Raw genomic sequence first — 24,775 nt, forward strand, 5'->3', positions numbered from 1 at the left:
ACAGAAAGTTTACAGGCTGTTCTTTTTGTAGAAGCAAGTGTGTCTGGAATGATCTTGATATACTACAATTATGGCTCTTTCCTCAACTACAATATGAACCACAGATCTTTGTTTGGCAAAAAGACGGTGCGCCTCCACACTGGTATAACACTGTACGTGATCAATTGAAAGAAGTTCTCCCTGACCACTGGATTGGTTGTTTGGGACCAGATGACAGGGCTTGTTTACTGTGGCCTCCATGTTCGCCTGATCTGACCCTAAGCGATTTTTTTTTCAGGGGCTTATAAAAACTCAAGTGTTATGTGCCACCATTACCAGCTGACCTTACACCAGACTTGTTAATTAAAGTATGGAATGAACTCTCCTATAGACTGGATGTACGTCATGTGATGAATGGTGCTCACATTGGAACACTTATAGGAAAAAGTGTTTGAATTGCTCTTTCATTTCATGTATAATTCATAGATGCAAGTAAAACTTAATAAATATTACATAACTTTAAATCCCTGATATTCATTTTGAAACACACTGAATATATATATATAGACTTGCCTATCATATATATACTGGCAAGTCAATTATTTCACGTAACAAAAAGGGATTAAGTTCAGTATTAAGTGCTTGGTAGATCTATGATCAAAACAGGCGAACAAATAAATTAAATTTACAGGAGAGAATTTCACCTACATAAAAACTGGTCTAGTATAAAAAATTAAGCTAATGAAAAAAATATTATATTTAAATATTTATTATTTTCAATATAATCTTCATTAATTTTTACACAAATTTTCCACAACTAGAACTGATTTATTGAAAGCTAATTCTGAGATCAGCTTTTTGATTTATAGACTGAAAATAGATACCTTTCAATGTACTCTTTAATTATTGCTAATACTAATCACAAACATAGTGTGAATCAGATTCTTAATTGGGTAGTGAATTGACAAAAAAATGTTTCACCATATGGTTCATGTTTTTGGCACTACAATGATTCCTTTTTTATTTGACTATCTCTTTATCAAAGTATGTTATGAATACTTTAACAAGAATTTTATTCAAAAAACAATTTTATTTCCCATGAAAAACACGTTTATCAACTTCAGTTTTAATGTGGATGACGGTGTTTACTCATGGATCAAGAAGTTTAAAAGTGGTGGATGAGTATGACCCACAAAGATGTAGCGGGACGTCTGTCAATCTCCTCCATGGATAACAAGATTCAGCAAGTCAAGAAATGATGGGTTTAGCAAATAGAAGAGTTAACATTGATGAGGTAGCATCTTTTTTTGAACATCAGTCATGGTTCTGTCTATCAAATCATCCATGATGAGCTCGCTTCTGAAAAGTCTGTGTGCAATGGGTACCAAAACAGCCTCCCCATATAAGGTTTGCTACACTGTTAAAACCCTCAACAAGTTGAATTTTGAGGTATTGGAACACCTTCCCTTTAGCCCAGATCTTGCTCCCTCTGACTTTCATCTTGAGCTGCTCAAGGATGCTTTGTGAGATAGTCGATTTTCCACAAATGTGCAAGAAGCAGTGCAAAAGTGGTCCCAACTGACAGAAAATCTTCTTCTCGGAAGGGACATGCAAGCTCGTTGACCGCTGGACCAAGTGCATTGACAAGGGACAAGGGAGGTGAACATGTTGTAAAATGATGTACATGTTGAATTCCTCCCTTTGTGTAAATAAATTGTAGAATGAAAAGTGTATATAATTTTTGAATTGCCCTCATAGTATCAAATAAACAGATGAATTGCCTGCATAACAGATTTAAAGTTTAGTTTAACTAAAAAACTGAATGTAGTAAAACTACATTATATTAATAGTAATGAGTAAGTACATGACGATAGTGAGGAGTTGGAAGTACAATTTTGTCTTGGAAGACAAAATTTTACTTCTGGAAACATGCACAAAAAACCCACAACATTTGGCTCATTACTTGAACAAAAAGTGCATTCCTACTTTAGAATGTGTTATTATAAAGCAGAGATTTAACTTTGGGAAACTTTAAGAAGTTTATTATTTTGGAAATCTCATTTTTTAGAGTCCTAAAATAAATAAATGGAACAGACATAAGAACATGTAACATGATACACAAATATAGAATTATAAGATTCCCACTGATCCCTACTGATGCTGTATATCGTGTGAAGAAATTCACTTTACTTGCCCTACAGAAGACCATATAACATCATCTAACAAGACGAATACATATAAAATATCAGGATTCCCACTGTGCCTATATACCTACCAGATAGTTAAGAAACTTTTTGTCAATTTTCAGATGATTTTTTGTGTCTAAATTTTTTTTCAACATCCATGGTACCACCGCGAAAAGCAGCTGTGTCGATTGCAACAAGATTTATTTCAACCAGATTAATAGGAAAAAAGTTATATGAACAAACAAAAAAAAAGTTATGCAAAAACCCAGCTTAACAAATAATTGAGAAGCTGAAGAAAAGCTGCAATAAATTACACAAGTTAATAAAGCATTAACACTACATATTGACTAAGTAGTCATTAGACTTTACAATTCTATTACAAGGTGTAATAACAAAGCCTATTCATTACTAGAGGTGTCCTCAGGCAACAGTTATGCAGAGTGAGCAGTTTCTGCCTCAGAAGCATGAATTATCAAACTAATTACTGATATATTCATATATAAATATGAGGCATGCTTTTTAAGGAAGGTTCATTATGAAATAAAAAAAAGAACAAACTTTATTACTTACGTAAAAAAATTCTATATTTATTTTCTACATAACTGTCTTCAACACATTTTTCATAACATTTCACAGATTCTTCATTCCCTCTTCAAAAAATTCTGTCACCAGCAACTTAAATCAGGTAGTAATGCCATTTTTCAATTTGTCATCATTGTTAATCCTTTGTGATACAAAGGTTCACTCACCCCTTGTTTAAGTTGCAGAAAAAGAAAATCACTGGGAGCTAAATCAAGGCTATAAAGTAGATAAGTCAACATTTTCCAACAAAATTTTTCCTACAGCCTGACTGTATGATTTGCTATGATTAGCTGGGCACTGTCATGCAAAACCAAACTCCTGCAGATAACATCTCATATCATTTATTTTTATAGTTATTTTAAGATTTTTAACATTTCACAATACATGGTAGTTCCATGATCACTAAATCTGAAAAGCAAGACATCCTTTTGTCCCATAAAACAGCGCTATAAGTTTCTTCACTGAATATTCTTGTTTAAACTTCTTCAGTCTAGGAGATGATGAATGCCACTATCGCACTGACTGCTGCTTTGTCTTGTACAAATGAGAAATCCAAGTTTCATCTCCAGTATAAATGTGATCAAACAATTCATACTTTCATTTTCGTAACGCCACAAAAAAAACATGTGCTGTAGCAAGATTTTTTCTTTGTGTGTGTTGGCTAAAATCTTCAGTATCCATCTGGCAATAATTTTTTGTAGCCCAATTTTTAAGTCAAAACTTCATAAATCAAAGATCATGAACATCAAAGATCATGAACATCAAAGATGACATTTGTGACAAGGTGAAATGACTGTTTTCTCAAAATCTTTCAGTCAAATCTGTTATCACTGATTGCTACATTCTTCAACATGAATGTTTGTTCACCCTTCTCAAAATGAATGGCACCACTACTTTAGCATCACTCATAATATTTGGCTTGTACACGTCACAAATCTGACTGTGAATTTCAGCTGAATTGTTTTTTGCTATAAAATCAGACTTCACTCCTTGTACTTCACTTGGTGGGATCATGAATTGTAGCATTCATTATAAATGGATAAATATAACAAGAAAATGACTGAACTATTGTTGCTAACAGCTGACTATTCATTGAAATAATTAAGCTCTGCAAGAGCTATCTGTCTATATAGAATATATCTGAAATCACCATCTGCAAGTTATATCACAAAAATAGGTGGCAAATTCAGCAAAAAACAGACCTTACTTTAAAAACATGCCTCATATATACTAAAAATTCTAACATTTCTTCACCATATTCTGACACAAGTTCTGGTGTGAACCAGGTGGTACACATCTGAAAGTAACAATAATATACAAAAAGAATCAATGAGAAAATTAAATAAATAATAAACTACCTCTTCTTTGGTAATTCGTCAATAAGATCCATTAGAAAGTATAATGTAATACAATGTTTAACATAAACTGGAATTCCATTTATTAAGTTAATTCTAAGCATTGACTGTACACTAGGAGGTGGATACAATCCACCACCTTCACGTTCCCATTCATTAATGATACATTCACCATTGGCTTCATTACTTATTAATGCATCAATTAAATAAATACCACCTTCTGGTACATCAGATAAGAGTTTGCTCAATTTTGTTAATTCAGTCCTCCTAAAAAATAAAATAAAATTATACTGTAAAAGACAATTAAAATAATAATTTTATATCCTTGAAAGATATGCAAGGTAATGAACATTAATCAACTTTGCTTTCTACATGCAGTCTCCAATTCAAAGGGTACTTACAGAGGTGCTTTTATTTAATCCTCAAGAACTGGTTTATGAACACTACCATGCTTGAACACATCTTTGTGTGTTTTAATCATGCTTATCAAGCTTAAACTTCTACTCGATAAAATATTACAAGTAAATGGATTTCTCACAAAAGTTGGTTGCTGAAAGAAATACTTTGGTAATTTTGCAATGTTGTACTGCATTGCCACCTAAATTTAAAAAAAATATTAAAAAAAATCTTCTCATCCTCATCACAACTACCCTTTATAACGCTGAACTTATAATGGAATCCAATATACTGTTCCAAAGTAAGATTCTTGAAATATAAGGTCTAAAAACAGAAAAAAGTACCTCTAAAAGAATCAATAAATGAAGCCATTATTTGATGAGAATCCATCATAAAAAACCAAAATAAACAAACATGTTATTTGATACTCACAAAATTATTTTTTTTTAAAAATCACAACAGCTGTTTCGGTATACAGTACCTTCCTCAGGTGTTATCTATAAGAGTCTGAAAATATTTTAAAGAAACAACAAAAATTATAAAACTTAAAAGGCTATGATTAGCTATATAGGTTTAAATAAAAGCTTTTCTTTGAAGTTATACCTTTCTTATAACATGTTTTGAAGAAAAATTAATATTACATCATATAAAATAATGTCTGTATATTTCTATTTATTTTTCTTTTATTGATGTGTTTCAATTTATTTGAGGAAAGTAATTAATTATAAAAAATTATTTACAGACAGTATCTGTTTTTTGCCTCTTTTCCTGGTAGTGGAATTTCAGTATTTCATAATCAATAATTTTGTTTTACAATTCATTTGCAAAAATTTTTTCAATGAAAATTATTTAAAATTAATAAAAATAACTACAATAATATTAACTAACCTTGAATTGACTTTCACCTTAAGACTCTGCAAGTTATATGGGATTCCTTTAAGTAATGATGTTTCCACATGCATTTCTGGTAAAATCTTATTTTCAACAAACCATAATACTGAATCCAAATATAATATTGCAAGTGAAAGTGATCTGTTTTGTGTTTCCAAAGTATCTGCAATGAAAATTTAGAAAAAATTGTATAGGGATAAATCAATTTTTCCCACTTTCAAGATAGAAAGTTTCATTACTTTGGTATAAAGTAATGAAACCACATTGCTGTAACACTAAATATACAAGTGTTCCAAGAAATGGAGACTTTCAGGACATGTTCTAATGGTGAAAATAATGAAAACATTTCATATAAACATAGGTCTAGAAACGGTTTGTTTTGGAGTTACAGCTAGGTGAAAAATTTCGCCTGAATTTCAGCTCTTCTAATAAAAAGAAGACCTACTGTAATTATTGGGATCAAATGAAGGAGTACAGTTTGTGGGTTCTTATGTAATTTGAGCTGGAAAATAGGATAAAACAGGTCCCAGAACTGTAGCTCCAGTAGTTTTTAAGATATCAGATATAAAATACAAAATTCAGTATCGAAAAATAAGTTTCTTTCAGGTTTGCAGTACAATAACTTTGTTAATTCACTAATAAATGCGGAAGACTTATTAACAGAATTTGTAGAGAATTTAATTGAGAAATTAATGTAAATACAGCCAATAAAAAGTAAAAAAAAAACTTTTATAACTTTTATTGAAGCAAAACAGATAAAAAATAGACAGAAAATCATATTACTTTTTCTGTACCTAATAAATATTCTTTCTAAACATTCTTTGCTATATCAGAAATTACGTACAAAAGGGTCATTTCGAACATGTTCGTTTACTGTTGAACGCCTAGTAAATCACTGTATTAATGATGAACCATCGTGTGATTCACCGTAGCCCAGGTACTGGTACCAGGTGAATTTCTTGTTGCACTGATTTGTCAAAAAACAAAGTCTGGCGATCCTATGAAAAGAAAATCTTTATCCTTTCCACCTACAGAAGGTTCAAAATCTGGGATCATCAGATCACCCCCAGCGGTTAAACATGTGTCAACGGCTTCTAGACAATGCTGATAGGGTAAATTCAAATTTTACTTACTGATTAATTAAATTCTTCACAAGTTTTATAACTAAACCTTTCTCATTTATTAGTCATTTAACAAAGCTACTGTATACAAACCTAAAACAAACTTGTATTTTGATACTAAATTTTGTGTTTTATGTTGGAAATCTTAAAAAAACTACTGGAGTTACAGTTCTGGGACCTATTTTATTCTATTTCCCAGCTAAACTTACATAAGAAACAATCAACCTTACTCCTTAATTTGCATCCCAAAATTGCAGTAGGGCTACTTTTTATTAATAGAGCTGAAATTCAGGTGAAATCTTTCACTAGTCGTAACTCAAAATCAAAACATTTTCAGACCTATGATTATATGAATATTTTTCATATGTTCACCAGTAGAACATGTCCTGGAAAGTTTTTCAGTTTCTTTATGGGACACCTGTATATAAAACATCTTTTCCGTATTATGACCAGATTTAATTGAGCTATTCATACTTCCCAATGTTATTAACATTATGAGATCTGGATAATATGATTAGATAAGTTCAATATTAATACTAACAAGAAAGCAATACAAAATGATCATATGCATGTAAAAGAACGTTCTACCTAGTGCGAACATCTTACAAGGTAAATGCCAAATTCTAAATCATTAATCCTTTTCTTATTCTGAACTTTACAATATTAAATATTTATAAATAAACATTTACTTAATTTTCAATGGATTCAGAGATAAAATTTATTTAAATCGATAAAATCTTACCCACAATTCATTAAATATTGTAGTTACATGGAATCTTAACTTAGAAAGTTTATTACAGTAGAAACAAGGAATTTAACGAGGAAGTTTACAATAATCTATGACAGTCATTTTTCTGAATAAAACCTATCAATTTACTTTTACAGTTACTTTGTTTATTATTAAAGATGTCTCAATAAAACGAGATACAAATGGGTATAGGAAGGAAGAGGATACCAAAGAGATACAATAGTTCAGTATATGAATATGAATAAGATGTTAGATAAATCAAAAATTAGATATCAATGAAAGTGATATTATTACTATTATTTCAACATTAATAAAAATTTAAAATATTGTCTAGACAAAACTAGATCATGACTTTTCTTGCAATATGGTATCATAAGAATAATAAAATGGATTTTATCAAAACATATCTGAGCTTATATTTCAAACAGAATCAACTTAATATCTACAATTTACAATTTTTTCAACATCTTAAATGTTTATGTAAATTTTGAACATTGGCATTGACTGATATTTTCTTTCAGATTTCAGTCAAAAAATTGCACAATCTGAGTTAAGCATAGATTTGCATTCCTTTTTCATTCCTCTACTCAGTGTGATAGTGGTGTAAGTCAACAGTATAAAAATTATCCACCAGGAGCAGCAACAATATTTTCTACTAATCTAAACTGCTGTTGAGTTGAGAATGATGGTGTAAGTCTGTTTCCAGACTATCTGACTATTTGATTGTTGTTTACTAGTGGGTGTAATTTCCATCACAGTTGTTTTAAAGCTGTTTGTTTGTATGTTGTATTTATTCCACTTTAGTGCTTTCATCAACATTATTATACCACAGTTTTATTTTTACTTGTATAATTTATGTTGAAAGGTTTTGTAGTTTGTTTCATTTACATAAACTTTTGTAGGTTATGTTTTAACTACAAAAAGCCCTGAAAAATACTAAAATGGCATTTAAAGCTAGGCTTAATAATAACAGGTTTGAATTTTTAAACAAGATTCTGAGTTTGAAGACGATCTTATATGGTAAATGTTTTGATAACTAAAAGCTTTATTATAAATCTGTATTTACATGCAGAGTATCATAAAAAACAAATAAAAAGAATATTTACCTTCAAGAACAAAGTTACGATAATGTTTTAATATATATGTAAAAAGATCTGATAATGTATGCAGAAGTCTGATACAATAAGTAAGCTCCTTAATATCTGGTTTATTACCAGAGTAATCAAACAACTGTACACCTATATAAAAAAAAGAAATAACATAAGAAACCATTATAATAAAATGTTTACACTAAATCACCATTAAAAAAAAAAAAATAACCCCTGTTAATTATACTCATAACATTGATAGACAAAAAAATGAATTGCTTTTTTGCATACAATACAGATTTGTAAATACAATTTTTCTATTACCCTTACTTTTAAATAAATTAAGGGCAAATATAGTTAAAATCTGTAAAATTTATAATTTTACCATAGGTATACCAAATGGCAAAGCCTTCCGTGTACCTTTCAACAATCTTCTTAAATATACACAACAATTAGTGCATATTATATGAGGAGCCCCTGTCTTATCCTGATCACCAATTTTATACCGAAAGTACAATGATATATCTTTTAAATTAAATGTGTAATGTTTTTTCTATATGACTATACATTAAACTCACCACATACGTAAAAAAAAGGCATCCACCTCATTCACACAATTTTGAAGCATTACAACACTGCACTGTTAACAAACTTAAGATAGCAATAAGACTGAACAAAATTAATTCATTCCTAAATACAGTGCTTAATACAAACAACACAGCTGTGTTTTCAGTTACATGTTTTGACATAATTAAATCTTGTCCATGAAGGTTCACTCTTCAGTATTAGACATGATGTCACAATATGTAACTATGATATGATTTAATTCTCTGTCTAATATTGTTTATTTATATCTTACAAATTACGTTAACAAAGTTAAACAATACAAAATGAGCTAACAAAGTACAATATAGGAGCTTAAATTGAAAAAAAAAATCCTTTAATTAAAATTTAAAAATTTATTAAAAATGGAGTTCATATTTGTTTTCAGCATCAAAAAACAGATTAAAATCATGTATTGCATATTAGGAAACAAAAGTTATGTTTATCAGTATAAGTAATAAGTATGTTATATGTAAGGCTGATATTTCTCATGAAATTTAGCTAAGAATTTTCTATATGCCATTCCAAGTGTTATATAAATTATGAAATGCATATATTCTACCATTCTGACATGAAAATGGGTTGCATCATTGTCAAGCAGTGCTTCTTTATTACTGTTGGAGCCTGATTCAAAGTAACTTTAGAGGTAAAGAATAACAATAAATCTACCTTATCAACTTGCTAAACAGGTCAGAGTACTGATATACTGCGACATTCTTCTAAATGGAATTATTTTTATCAAAATCTGCTAGGTAGCATCACAATATGGAAATATCTACAAAATCTAATTATGAATATGACTAAGTTTGTAAGATATCAATTACACTGGTCAGCATAAAATTTGGAACTGAAGTGGGAGTAGCTGATCCATATAGAATTTTATATGCTGAATCTGAATATGTATTCCAAAACATCCCATCAAGTAACGTTCTTAAGTTACAAATCCTTGAATTTATTTGTTTCCTTATTCATGGAACAAACAATACAAATAAGTTAGTATGTCTGTATGTTTGCTTATTCACATCTGATTTTTATTGTGATGGTACTGTAGACCTATATTTAATATATAACAGTTACATGTTAGTCACATATTTATATGTCTATACATGTTCAGTGAGTCAAGTAATGAGTAATTCAATGCAATGAAATTTTCTTCAGTATGAGTTCAGCTCTTTGCATGACTTTCTGTGTTCTTTAATGGTGGTAGGGGTTTTATCAATTACACATACACATACTATAAACATACATACTACACATTACACATACATACTATAATACACATTGTTTCTACTATAAACATTGTTTCACAAGTGATCCCATAAATTTAGTGAAAGATTTTTATTATAGAACAACTTTTGGCATTATTTTATTGAACATCAAGATTTGTTGTATGTGGGTGTGTTTCGCACTGTGTTTTATTGTACCCATGGTGAAACAATTTTATTATTTTTTAAGTAATTGAGTATTTATAAATTAAAATTTAATTATTTTTATAATTAAGTATTTTTGTAATATTTCAGTTTACTTTCATTAATTAAAACATTTTGAGTTTTACAATGAATAAAAATTGGGCTTATAAAAATTCTCTAAATATTTTTTGTTATGTTTGCGAAGAATTCACCACAAAAAGTCAATGAAACCCAGTATCAAATCTGCTGAAAACTACTTACAAACATTATTTTGACAGTCCCTTGGGAGACCAAGATAAATCCTGAGTCCACATGTAGCATGCATCAAGTGCTATGTGAAACTAACCCAGTGGTTAAAAGGAAAAAAAGAGCATTTGCCATTTAGTATAACTATGATTTGGCAAGAGCCTACTACTAACCATTATGATGACTGCTATTTTTGCTGAGATAGATATTAATTAAATTTCAGAAGAATCAAATACTGAACCCTCACCTCATCACACAAGCAGAACTGAGGAACCTCATTCGTAAGTTTGTTGAAACAACATTCAACACTCCTAGGTTCTTGTCTTAAAGAATGGAATTTATTACACAAGGATATAAAAATCAAAATGAAAATTTACTATAATAGTTTAGAAGAAATGGTTTAATTTGTTCCTGCCATGATGTTAGGGGGCTAATGTCTGAACTGGAGATTGAATGTGTTATTTATGATTGGTGTTTATTTATAGACCCATTAAAAAGAAGTTTGAAAGCAGTATTGTTGCCTAACTCGAATAAGTTTTCTTCTGTACTGGTAGCACATGCTGTAGGAATGAAAGAAACATGAACATATGCCAAATTTTTTAAAGCTATTATGATGAACACTTATGGTGAATCATTGCTGACCTGAAAGCGAAAGGGCTTCTTCTTGGTTTCCAGGGTGGCTTTACAAAATATATGTGTTTCTTGTGTTTGTGAGATAGTTGGGCTACAGATAAACACTATGCAGTTAAAGACTGGCCAAAAAGAAATCAGTTTACCCCAGAAAGGAAAATGTTGTCAATATTCCCTTTATCAAAGCAGATCATATTATTTTAGCACCTCTACACATAAAACTAAGCCTGATGAAGAATTTTGCAAAAGCATTAGATAAGGATGAAGACGGCTTTAAATATTTAGCTAAAGTTTTTTCACAATTAACTGAGGCTAAATTAAAAAGAGGTAATATTCATTGGGCCATATATAAGAAAATTAATCATGAAAATATATTTGACAGTGAACTGAATCGTAAAGAACTAGCAGCATGGAAGTCATTTAAAGATGTTGTTACTGGTTTTCTTGGAAAACAAAAGCTGAAAATCATAATCAGCTTATTATAAATGAACTCTTGGTGAACTACAAAAATTTAGGCTGCAAATGTCATTGAAAATCTATTTTTTACCTTCTCATTTGGACTTTTTCCCCTTTGAACTTGGGTGACATCAGCAACAAACAAGGAGAAAGGTTCTACCAAGATATATTGCAGATGGAACAACGTTATCAAGGCAGATGGGATGAATCTATGATGAGTGACTACTGCTAGATGATAAAAAGAAGACTTCACTGAACACAAAAGGAAAATAAGAAAAAAGAGATTAAGATAAACATAAATGTTTGCAGAATAAAGATAGGAATTTTAATTGTAATTATTATTATTTTTGTATTCTATTATTTAGGAGTTTCTCAATATTTTAAAGTGCCATAACAAAAAATCTGAGGGTGATGAAAAACTTATTTTAAGATTCAAAATACATTCTAATTCACCTACTTTTATGTCAGTTTCAAATGATTTTTTTTTTTGTTGACCTGTCTTATTTTTAAAACCAATTTTATACAATATTCTATTTTGTATCAAAGTTTTGATCAGCTGTATGATGAGGGTTTGTAATACATTTTATTTCATTACTGTCTTCCAGTGTTTTATCTTATGATAAAATCAATATAAAATTACATTTATGTTAATTTGTTTGTATGTTTTTATTAATAAATTACTAGATGTAATATCACATTGGACTGAAAAATTTACAATGGGAGGCTAAGTATTTTGAAATATAATTAACTAGAACATCCAGATAACAAATTTGATAGTAAATCTTTAAAATTTAGCATAAGTAAAAAAGATAGAATTGATTTAGGTGGCATCCACACAATTATTAGGAGAAAGCTTTTCTAAGCAGAAACACTAATTTGAAATGCTAACTTAAAAAAAAAATTACAAATATATAATTTAATTTTGGGTATAATTTACTTCTGTGTTTTATTTTTCCTTTATATTTAAGCAATAGACTTATTTAAAAAAAATATATATCTCCACTTAAGAGTAGTTGATGTAAAATAGCTAGACCTTTAAAAGATTAGATATAGATTCAATTGAATTAAAACCCTTAATGCAATTATGTGAAATGAAACCGGACTAACAGCAATCATGGAGCAAGATGTAAAATCTTAAAATTAAAATAATAAAATGTAATTGTTTTGTAATTTTAATGATTATGTCATATTTTGTTATTTAAACATTAAACTTTTATAAAATCATAGCATTATAGAGTAACAATTCTCTTTTAACCGAAAAATTACTTATGACATTCTTAAGTGTTCCTTTTTAATCAAGATTTAAATATAAAAGATATAATGAAATAAAATAACTGTTTAAAGAAGTGAGATACTAACAGGAACATGGATTTAATAATAGAAGACAGGTTTACAGATTTAAAGATCTGACAGGTTTTTATAAATTAATAAATAAAATTTAGTTTGGCATTAGAGGGTTTAATGATGTATTAAGACGTTCCATATGCTGGAATATAATTTGATTTTCTCACATTCTAATCACGACAATTCCAAAGATACAGGGATGTACTTTTAGGAAATAAAAATACAAAGAATACAACTAATCTACTGAAAAAGAAAATACTTACATAAATGATCAGTCATTTGTTTATAAAGAAAAATAGCAGACCAGCCCCAACGTACTAATGCTGGCAATGTACAATTTGCAACAGAATGGGATCCATCAGCCCAACTTCTAACACAGTCTTTAAGAAAATTGACATAACCATGTTCTAACATTATATATAAAAGAACCTGACGTTCAGTGTCCTGTAAATTAGAAAATGAAACATAATCAAAGTATTGTACATGTGATATATTGAATTACAAATGTATATATATAACATAAAATTGTAGTATTTTTCATTTCATTATGATCTTGCAAACTTATGTTACATAAATAAAAGACTTGAATAAGCTAAATGATAAAGAAAGAAGAATACTCCCCATTCAAAGTAAACAGCTCATGTAAAATCTTGTTTATTTCAATTTTGACATATCTTTCTGTAATATTTCTTTTTATAATTTAATCTTTAATTACATTTTTATTCCTACATACCTGTCTTCCTATTTTATATACAAATTATAAACATATTTTATGAAATGAATATTATATATAAAACACTATTAATGCTATTTAATGTTATTCATTTGAAGAAACATCTTCAACATTTTAGAATATTTCAAGATTTGGCCTCAAATTTTTGTGGACTCAAAAAAAATTAGTTATAAAAATTTATTTTATAAAATACTTCTGTGTTCATAAAATAACTTAGAAAAAAAAAAAAAAGTTGGATATCAATTGTAATTAATTTCATTCATTATTTTGTTGAATTTGTAATAAATAAAATGCAGTAGGTAACACCTTAGAACTGAATTTAATGAACAAAAAACAGATATATACCAAACAGTTATTTTTTCAATAAAACTTTTAACAATCTAATTTTTTATGTAAATAGTGTAACTGTTAAATAATAAAAAATTACACAAGAAAGGATTGAAATATTATCACATATCATTCAATCTTAGTGATCACACAATTACTATTTTTGAAATAAGAAAATCCTTAATTAAAAAATAGTGTATACTGAGATTCAACCTTTTGGCTAAGGGTGGCATATAGGCCTATGTAAACAACATAAATATTTGTATATTTGATTAAAATATTGTTTCTACTGAATTGCAGGTCTTGAGCCAATTAAGTAAGAAATATTGGTTAAAATAAAAGTTTGAAGACCCCAGGTTTAAGTAAAATATTGCATGTATTGAAAATACATAAATTCAAAAGTTCATGGGAATAAGGAATGGATCAAGCAGATGAGCGTAAGGCAGATTGTGCGATTTTTGTAAGAAATAGTTCAAGGGATTCTTTTATGTATTATTTGGAGTGTTCTAATCATTCAACATTTTATATTTTATAACCTTTCATTGTTCAAGATTCATGGAAAAATTGTTACAACAAATTTACATGTTAAAGAAATTTTTAAAAATCGAAACTTGTTGAGCACAAAATATGTGGTTATTTCGGATTCCCAAAGTTATGAAGTACGCACACATGCAAGCATGACAAGTTCTGTGCATAGAAGCCAAAATGTTAAAGATGTTGGGACCTTATTAGTAAGGATTGGAAGACATGAATCAACTCCCTGCATATGATATATTCTGGATCATATGTGAAAATACATGAACCTTTGCGATTAGGACCCAAAGTACAAGACATCCCAGAAGGAAGCCTACCACTCGCTGAAAAAATCATTTAAAATGCAACCTTCACACAATCCTTTTAGTTAAGGACAGCCTACTGCACGAAAGAAACTAATTTAAAGCTACTTTCTTCAAATGTGGATGAAAAATGTACTACTTAATAGGAGGAATTTTATTTTATAAAATAAAATTCTTCCTATTACCAAAATTTCATTCAAGGGAACTGTGTAGCATTACACAACTGTAAAAGGACTAATTCAAATTGGATGAATGATTCCAGTTCTGAAGAATCATTGGTATACAAATATAAATATTTCTATTTAGACACCTAGAAGAAAACTGCAGGGGGTTCAGTCAAGTTCCAAAGAATATACTTCTTTTTTTTTTTAATTTACTGAACCCTCAAATGGTGTGAACTCATTACATAATTATCTAAACAGCACGTAAAATAATCAATTCATTGAAGTAATTGGTTAGGCGTCGTGGTGTGATGAAGGGAGGTATGCCAATAAAAAAAAGAATTGACAATTCTTATACTGTGACGAATGCAATCTAAATGAAGAATGTACAAAATCCCAGCATAGAAAAACTTCATGAAAGATAAAAATTAAAATTATTAAGCATTTACTTAAAAATTTCTGTACACTTCAAAAACATAACCTGATTCTGTAAAGAATTAGATAATTTACAAAACTATTTCTGCAATTAAAAGATAAATTTGAATATGATCAATGATTTTATTTCTTCATAAAACATTACTGAAATTTTCAGAAACGTAGTTGATACAATAAAAATATTAAATGGAAATATAGTATAAAACCCTAGATATAAATCATGAATATAAGTATTACAATTCACAAATTACATATTATAATAATATAATCAAAGTCAAGCTTATCCGTAAACAACATTTTATTTATATTTTTAACTTCATAAAAAAGTTTTTAAACAAGAAATTTATTTAGGTACCTTCCTAGTTAAAAAAATTAAAACCATTTAATAAAAATATCATAAAAGCTCCAACTGTTAATGCTACATGATTTTAAGGTTAAAAAAGTTTTACATAAGAAAGTTAACTGTGTTAACAAAAGTTCAGGGAGAAAAATAAACTGGATTTTGGTAAAATTTATCCCCTATCACCTGATGGTTCAACCATGAATGAAATGTGCTTGAGTTAATGCTTTAGAAATAATCAAATAATTATGGATAACTAAGGAATACATAAGGTAAATAAATACTATGCTAAAAAAAACGGTAAAAAATATATTAAATTAATGGGTGCAGAAGAAAATAACTGTCATTAAAAAAAAAGAAGTCTTTTGGAATATTGTTTTGATAATTGTTTCATTAAATCAATTATTTTAAACCAATGAGGTTTTTCCCAAGAGTAAGTGTACTGATTTTCCTATGGTCGAACATAAAAATGTCCTTAATGTGTATACCTTGACTGCATGTGCATACTTGTTTCAACGGCATTGGTTGAGTTAGTCTTGTGCTACTGCTGTTATTGTATGGTTGTGTTTTATAACCTCATTACCTTTGCAATGGAGGAAAATATTGAACAATATGCCATCAAATTTTATGTGAAACTCAACAAGTCTGCCACAGAAACATCTGATCTTTAACCAAAGCTTATGGAGATGCCACTCAAATCGAGAACACACTCAACAAGTCTGCCACAGAAACATTTGATTCTAGCTTACGGAGATGCCACTCAATCAAGAAATATGGTTTTTAAGTGGCACAAAAGAAGGACGAGAAAATGTTGATGACAACCCTCATTCTGGAAGGTGAAAACAATGATTGTTTTTTTCAACAGATGTGGCATTATGCATTAAGAATTTATACCTTCAGGACAAACAGTTAATAGCTAAGACAAAGATATCTTGGAAAGAATTCGGAAATAGGTCCAGTGAGTCTGAACGGACACTACACATGATTGGAAGCTGTACCATGATAATGCGCCAACTCACACTTCGCTTTCAATTTGAGAATTTCTGGAAGAAAAACATTCCCCTACTTCCACAGTGTTCCTGATAAGTAAGTCCAGATCTAGCTGCGCACGATTTCTATCTCTTCCCTAAGTTGAAACTGAAGTATCATCATTTTGGGACGATGGAAAACATAAAAAGAAAACCGTTAACCGATGATAAACACGTTAAGGAAAATGACTTCTGGTATTGCTATGAACAGTGGAAGAAACATTGGAACGGCTGTGTAACTTTTGAAGGAGCACACTTCAGTCCAATAGATAATTTTAAAATCAGTTCATGTAGTTTTAGGACAAACCTTGTACATATTTAAAAAAAAAACTACAGTGAAGAACATTTTTTAATAATTCATCAGATAGTTTGATGTTTTTTCTATAACTTTCTATTCTGAATGAATTATTCCACCTTCATTTATTCTTTACATCTTGCACCCTAAACTACTCATTGCATTTGCTCCAATTTTGGACCATCTCTGAAATAATATCCAATATCACTTAGCAATCTACCTCAAAAGGCTTATAATATGATGGACAAACCTAGTTGTTGAACTGATACATGCAATAAGATCTCTTAATCTCTTACTCAATAAACAAATAAAATTTCAATATATCTTGTAACAATATAACGCTTCATTTTGTGCCTTTTTTGAGTTTAATAATGACTAAGCCTCATTATGAAACTTCACATTCTATAGAAACATTTCTATAAATACATTTATTAATATACAATTTTCTTCCATTTAAATAAACTAATATATTATTACTGGTTTACTCAGAGGTAGAATTTTCTATAATTTTTCCACTACCATATTTTCTCAGATTTCTCTTAATGAATGAATGTAAGACAACATTGTTAACCCTCTCAATTTAACTGTTACGTGGCAGATTCTGGCACTATATTTATCACGTGTTTTTATGTTCTTTACAATTATTTTTTAAATGAACTTTCCTTTAGCTGGTCCCTATAACAATGACTAAACATTGTTCACTGTTAATATTATAATGTTTGTAAATGAAGTGCACAGATTTTTTAAAATGATTTCATTTAGCTGTACATAGTCATTTACTAAGTGCATTGTCATTATTAAATAAGTGGAATTTTTCTCTTCCAATGGGTATTAGATGGAATGCGTAGCTATAAATATATATTTCTTTTCTCTCTTCCTATGTGATTTTATACTGAAAAATTGTAATAGTATACAATTAATACAGCTTTTTAAATTTTGTTCTTTTCTTTTACCTTTGAAAAATAATATAACTAATATACTATAATTTTAAATATAAATGTTGCCTAAGTAAAAATTCAATCATAAATTTTACACTGAATATAATTCCTTAAAATGTTTGTTAATGTCAATTAAATTTTATTTCAGTACCCATATTCACTGAAATGCTCCTCTTTTTAGTGGTGTAAATTAAGACTTCTGAAAATAAAAATTAGATAACTATTTATACTACATGATGATACATAAATACAAAATATATGATATAACAATATTTGTTCCCACAGGTTAATTTGTTTTGGCTGAGAAGTTCATTTATTAATTTAACTAGTCTTATCTAAATTTATTACAATTTATTCTGTCTTTTCTTCTCTTAACAAACCCAGGGTGGCAAGTCTTCTCTTTTCTTGTATTTCCTTCCCATTTTGACCTCATTCATTTATTCCTCTGTTGTGGTCTGTATGATACAATAAATAACAGCGAATGAAATGTAGGACACTGAATATATAGATTAAAAAAAATAATATAAAGATTAACAAAATGAAGTGTATGAAACCAGTCATAAAACTGATGAAAGAAAGTAATGTTTGTATACATCTAATAAAATACTATAAATATTCTTTGAAAACAAGTAACGATATAAAAAATTGGTTATATAATTGCTGAATGTACTTAATCTTGAAATCTGATATAATATCTGTATCTAACGGTAAATAAGTTTAATAATATATATATATATAATATATTTATAAAATAAAAAAAACAAATACAACAGGAACACATACCGTACTGATAGACGTGAAATCTTGAACATCATAAAAAGAAGGTCGAAGACCAACATTGAGGAAATTATGAAATATACGAGTAGGAGTAAGCAGAGCAGACGGTCCAGATGAGTCCAGCATACTAAGTGATTCATTCTGTATACCGTGCCAAGTAAATTTATATATTTCCTTCTCAGTCAAACATGTACAATCTAAAATTGGACAGGAAAAATCAAAACTGAATGAAAATGAAATTGAATAAAAGGGCCAGTATATACTTACATTTTTATAATTTGCTATTTAAGATATAATTACATTAAAACAACATACCAAATGTAAGTGAGGATGGAAAAAAATGCTCATCTAATGGCTGCATTGTAATAAACTGTCTAACTGTACTAGGTGATATTCTAACATCCAATATTGCTCCGATCTGATTAACTGATCCAAGTGAGAGTGTTGTCATGTAGCTAGTATTATCATCCATTGAGTTGTTTGGCATTTGTGCTTTGTACCTGAAATGCATAAAAAAATTGAATTCTTGTCTTACCGAAGGGGTCAACCAAATAAGTTTGTTGGAAGTCTAATTCAGCTTTGGAGAGAACATTTCTGAAACCGCTGGCAACATGAGAATATGAATTCAAGAGAAAACTTATTAGTAAGGTTTTTTCATTAAAAAGAAAATCTACAACATTTTTATTAATATAAAAACCTAAATTTAGTATCTATATTACATTAATAAAAATATAGTCATACAACAAGGCAAGGCCTTTCAGTAGCTTAAGATTGGTACTTTTAAACATTTTTAATGCTATTTTAAGTAAAATAATACATACATTCTTTTTGACATTAAATATTCACATAAAGGTGCTTTTAATTTTCTTAATTTAATATATACATAATTTTTTTAAATAAATAAATTTATAAAATTTTCAATAGCTCTTGTTAATGGTTGAACGCAAATGTTCAACAGTTTTTACCATAAAATGTGTACCTGATAAATATGAGCCACTCCTTAAATGAATAAATATGACCTTTGGAATGAATACTTATGACATAAGGCTGAATATTTCCAGGATATGTAATGTAGGCAATCTCTTAGCAATTTGAAAAATATGCATAAAACTTTCAGACTTTTTTGTAATAATGGTAGTTATTATTGGTTCCTAAGAAAGAAAAATTCAGTTGCATATAATTTATCAGTTGTGAATGTTAATGTACAAAGCATAGTTAAGTCATATTTGTAAATTCATACTTTATCTGAGAGTAAATCCATGATTATTTTAAAATGTTTGACTTATAGTCTTTCATAAATTAGTTTGAGAGGACATCATAGAAACTTGCATGAACCTAAATTTGATTTAGTTTAGTATAATGTAGAAGAAATCTATACAACCATACAATGGATATTTCTAGTACAAAGAGTTGAAGAAAGAAAAAACCATACTTATAGATAAACAAAAATGTATCAAGTTTAGTAAACACTGCAATAAGTCAGCTTTGAAAGAAAACAAATTATGGTAATTCTATAATAAATTGTTTTTTAAACAAATTTTTATTTCTGTAAATTTTTATTTCTCAAATTTTTATTTTAATAATAATTTAATTTTTTTAAAAATTATTATTAAAGTTTTTTTATTTATTTTTTTATTTTATTTATAGTTTTTATTTATACAATACTCATGTTTTTTCATTAAATGAACATTTACATTTTGAATTTTTTTGATCATGATGATGTTGATATTCTATAAATTTGCTTTAACTTGCACAATCCACACTGATACTTATACTGAAAGTTATGCATGTTCTACAACAGTGATACACAGGACATCTAAAAGGCAGCACAAATGTTACTGGAAGCATATCTAAGCACTTTTAACTTCTGAAACAGCAACTACAGTAACATAACCTAGCTATAAAATGAAAATAATCATATTTAAAACAGACAAAAAAAACTAACAGCCTAGTGAAATATGATCATTAAAAATAATATTCTATAATACTCAACACTAAGCAAATGTAATTAATGATAACCTTAAAATAACAATGAAAAAATTAATTTAACCAATTAATTATATGAAAAAAGAGATCAGTAGAATTAAATATTTTATGACCTGATTATTACTCGTAAGTTTAATTGTTAAATAAATCTTACCACTGATTAAGATCAAAAAGAGTCAATTTTGTAGTAATATCATATCTTTCTGGAGTCCAGACTTCCCATGCAATAGCACAAACACTAATTATACTTTCTTCTACTTCTATAAAAAAACAAAAAAAACAAAAATAACATAAAGCAATTCATAGATATTATTTTACGAAGAAGGAAAATCCATAACACAGGATTTCTAATACTTCCAAATGAGCTTAGAACAATTACAGTGAAGTCCAAGGGTAGAATATGTTTTGCTTTTTTAGTGCAACTATATCGGCCATAAAATTAAAGTAAAAATTAATGTAAAAATAAAGTTAAAGTAAATACAAAATTAATGTGGTAAGAAACATAACTATTCTTCTGTACTTCATGTGTAGCTAGAAGTTTTCAAGGTACAAGGGTTTGATCCCCAGTATATTACACTTTTTTATGAAATGAAAAAAGGTATGCATTGTAGTTTTTATTACCTATGAACTAGTCTAAAAGCTATAAAAGAAATATCATTTTATGAACAAAAAAAAATAATTTAAAGTAATAAAAGAATAAAAACAGAACTTTATAAAATTAAAAGAATCCATAAAATGTATACAAGAATAGTTACTACAAAAAAGAAAATTAGATAAAAATTTGGTCTTTATCTATGTTTACAAAATAATTTCATGTGACTGATAGTATTATATAACATAGAATGAACTGACCTGAAGTAAACATATTTAAGAGAAGGGTGTTTTGCTGATACAATAAAATGTAAAAACTGCACAAAAAGAACTTAAAGAAATTATTTCACACCTTATTATTTTAAAAATCAGTAAATTTTAGATGACAGGTACAATTTTCAAGACACATTCCAAAAATTAAGCAACAATATAAATAATAAATTACTGGTTTCTTTGTAACTGGTAAAGAAAACTTTATTTTGTGTATATAAATAAATAATGCAGGATGTTCAAATAATGCCTTTAGTTAATTGAACAAGACCACAAATTTTGATATGTGAAATAAAATAAACGTGCATAATCAAAATATTTATTCTGAATAATACAGTATTGCCACCTTTTTAAGTTAATGGTATGTATTCTGCCTGTTTTGAAATTTATCTTGTTACATAATTTATCACACTTTGAAACATAATTTTTTTTTCATATCTTTTTAATGTAATCACGTAATTTTTAACAGCTTTTTGTCTATGATCTGATTACCATCAACTGTAAATAAATACTTGTCAAAAAGTAGTATTTGTTTTAATACTGCAGTGTCAAGATGATTTTGCTTATTGTGAATTTATATGTGATCAAAACTTAAAAAAGCAAATTCTTTCCTTAATGTGACAAAACTGTCTTCTTACAACCAACCTTGATCAATGAAATAATGAGGTAATCTTCTAGGTAATGCTTTAGATACAGAATAGCATGAAATTATTCTTCCATCTTTAGCTGATGGTATATCTTCTCCTAAATCTAATTCATAACGTAATGTACATGATCTGTATTCCTAAAAGAAAATACAATACAAGAATTATAATAATCAAACTCATGTTATAAAAGTAACTATAACTACTAAATATAATAATTAATGTTAAAATTAGCATAGTACTGACAACTATTATGAAACAGGAATAGTGTTTCATATAACAAAATATTTGGTAGATACGAGGGTAAGTCAATTATTATCCGGAATGCAGTTATAAATTTTATTGCAATACAAGTAGGAACCTTACATGTACATAATTTTTCAACATAGTCCCCTTGCATTTCAATGCACTTGGTCCATTGTTGCACAAGCTTCCTGATGCCCTCATAAAAAGAAGGTTTTAGGTTGAGCTGCGAGCCAGGAATGCACCGCTTCTTTCACTGTTTTGTCAGAGGTAAATTGATCAGAGCTTAATGCCTTTGAGTGGACCAAAAAGTGGTAGTCAGAAGGGACAAGATCAGGACTATACAGAGGATGAGCCAGTACTTCAAAGTTGAGTTTCTGCAGTGTGGGCAGCAGTATGTGGACGGGTACTGTCGTGCAACACCACAACACCTTTCAACAGCAATCCTCAGCGTTTGCTTCGAATTGCAGGCTTCAGCTTGGCAGTAAGCATCTCAATGTAATGCGCACTGTTTATTGTCATGCCCCTTTCCTCATAATGTTCCAGTACTGGGCCTTGTGAGTCCCAATAAACCGTAAGCATCAGTTTTCCTGTGGATGGTTGGGTCTTGAACATTTTTTTGCAGGGAATTCCGATGTTTCCATTCCATACTCTGCTGTTTACTCTACAGCTTGTAATGATGGATCCATGTTTCATCACCAGTGATGATTCTGTCTAAGATGTCCCGTTCGTTACCATAGCGATCTAAATGTTTTTTGGCAGATGTCCAAGTGCGTTTGTTTATGCAACTGTGGGAGTTGTTTTGGGAACCGTCTTGCACAGTCTGTTGTGAATGATTTTGTAGGCAGAACCGTGACTAATTTGCAGACGATGTGTCACTTCACCAATAGTTACTCGTCTGTCTAAGAAAACCATGTCACGTGCACGGTCAATGTTTTCCTCATTTATGGAGGTAAATGGTCGTCCGGCTCCTTCATTGTGCGTTACACTTGTGCGACCGTTTTTGAATTTTTTAATCCATTCATAGACACTCCGTTACAGCAACACACTGTTCCCGTACTGTACCGAAAGTATTCGATGAATTTTGGTCCCTAATACACCTTCCGACCACAAAAAACAGATCGCTGAACGTTGCTCTTCTTTGGTGCGAACAGAAAGCAGAGCAGCCATGGTTAATGACAGGGCAGCGATAATGGAACTAACCTAGCAGCACCAAACCTGCACAGACATAACAATTAAACCACGCATGCGTCATCTACGCAACACAACAGTACTACAAACAAACAAAAATATAACTAAATTGCAGATAATTGACTTACCCTCGTATTTTTAAATTATGTCAGTTTAATTAAAATTAAATAACTGAATAAACTAATCACCAACAGCAATAAAAAATGCAGCAAAATAAACAATGAGATACCTTGCACAAAATAAATTAATTCTTTGGTAAAACATACCATACATATTTTTATTTATTTTAACCACAATATTATCTTAAAGTGCTTTTTCTTCCCCCAAATGTAACATCTCTGTCCCAGCTTATGATCAGGGAGTACTGGAGGCCTTAAAAAAGAATTATCAATATAAGAGTGAAAACCACAATGGTTTTTACTGTCGTTTTACTTACTTCTCCCCAGAAGTACAAACTGAATTGCTTGTAACAAGTTGACTCTTACCCTTCTGTAGCTGTAGAGCCCGAATTCTGTAAATTTTCTTTATTTCTAAAAGAATGTAGGTTACCAACTTATATCGGTAAATAGATTTCATATTTTTTACAATTCCCATGTCCAATGGTTATATGAAACTTATGGTATTGGGCAGTAAAAATTCAATATTAATGTTTTTTTAACAATTTGGTCAAGATGAGTGACACAATTCTCAATCAGTAATATGATTTTTCTTAATATTTTCTGCAACTTGACATCCCAATTGCTAAGCCATTCTGAAAAATTTGTACTAGTCATCCAAGCATTTTTATTAGAAACTTAATGTATCGGCAAACTGTCCATTCTATGCCACTTAAAATAACAATGGCTTGGCAGCCTTCCCAATTATGACAAGATTTCTTTTGTCACTTCCAGATATATTAGCAAAACAAAGTGTGGTAACACAATTCATAGATTTTTTGGATCCACAG

At 29.2% G+C, this 24,775-nt stretch overlaps 1 protein-coding gene across 1 annotated transcript in view; it reads right to left on the bottom strand.

The window, feature by feature from the left end:
- Positions 1-24,775, bottom strand: part of Elys (AT hook containing transcription factor 1 homolog) — a 133,560-nt gene that overhangs the window by 65,462 nt on the left and 43,323 nt on the right. The window contains exons 9-16 of the mRNA XM_075363892.1: positions 22,397-22,535; positions 21,045-21,150; positions 19,220-19,404; positions 18,911-19,101; positions 13,298-13,478; positions 8,365-8,496; positions 5,387-5,552; positions 4,106-4,369 (exon numbers count right to left, since the gene is read on the bottom strand). Of these exons, the coding sequence (XP_075220007.1) occupies positions 4,106-4,369; positions 5,387-5,552; positions 8,365-8,496; positions 13,298-13,478; positions 18,911-19,101; positions 19,220-19,404; positions 21,045-21,150; positions 22,397-22,535 (1,364 nt within the window). The remainder of the gene's footprint in view (positions 1-4,105; positions 4,370-5,386; positions 5,553-8,364; positions 8,497-13,297; positions 13,479-18,910; positions 19,102-19,219; positions 19,405-21,044; positions 21,151-22,396; positions 22,536-24,775) is intronic.

The sequence above is a fragment of the Lycorma delicatula genome, chromosome 4 (genome assembly GCF_047948215.1).
Source record: "Lycorma delicatula isolate Av1 chromosome 4, ASM4794821v1, whole genome shotgun sequence".
Taxonomy (NCBI): Eukaryota; Metazoa; Arthropoda; class Insecta; order Hemiptera; family Fulgoridae; genus Lycorma; species Lycorma delicatula.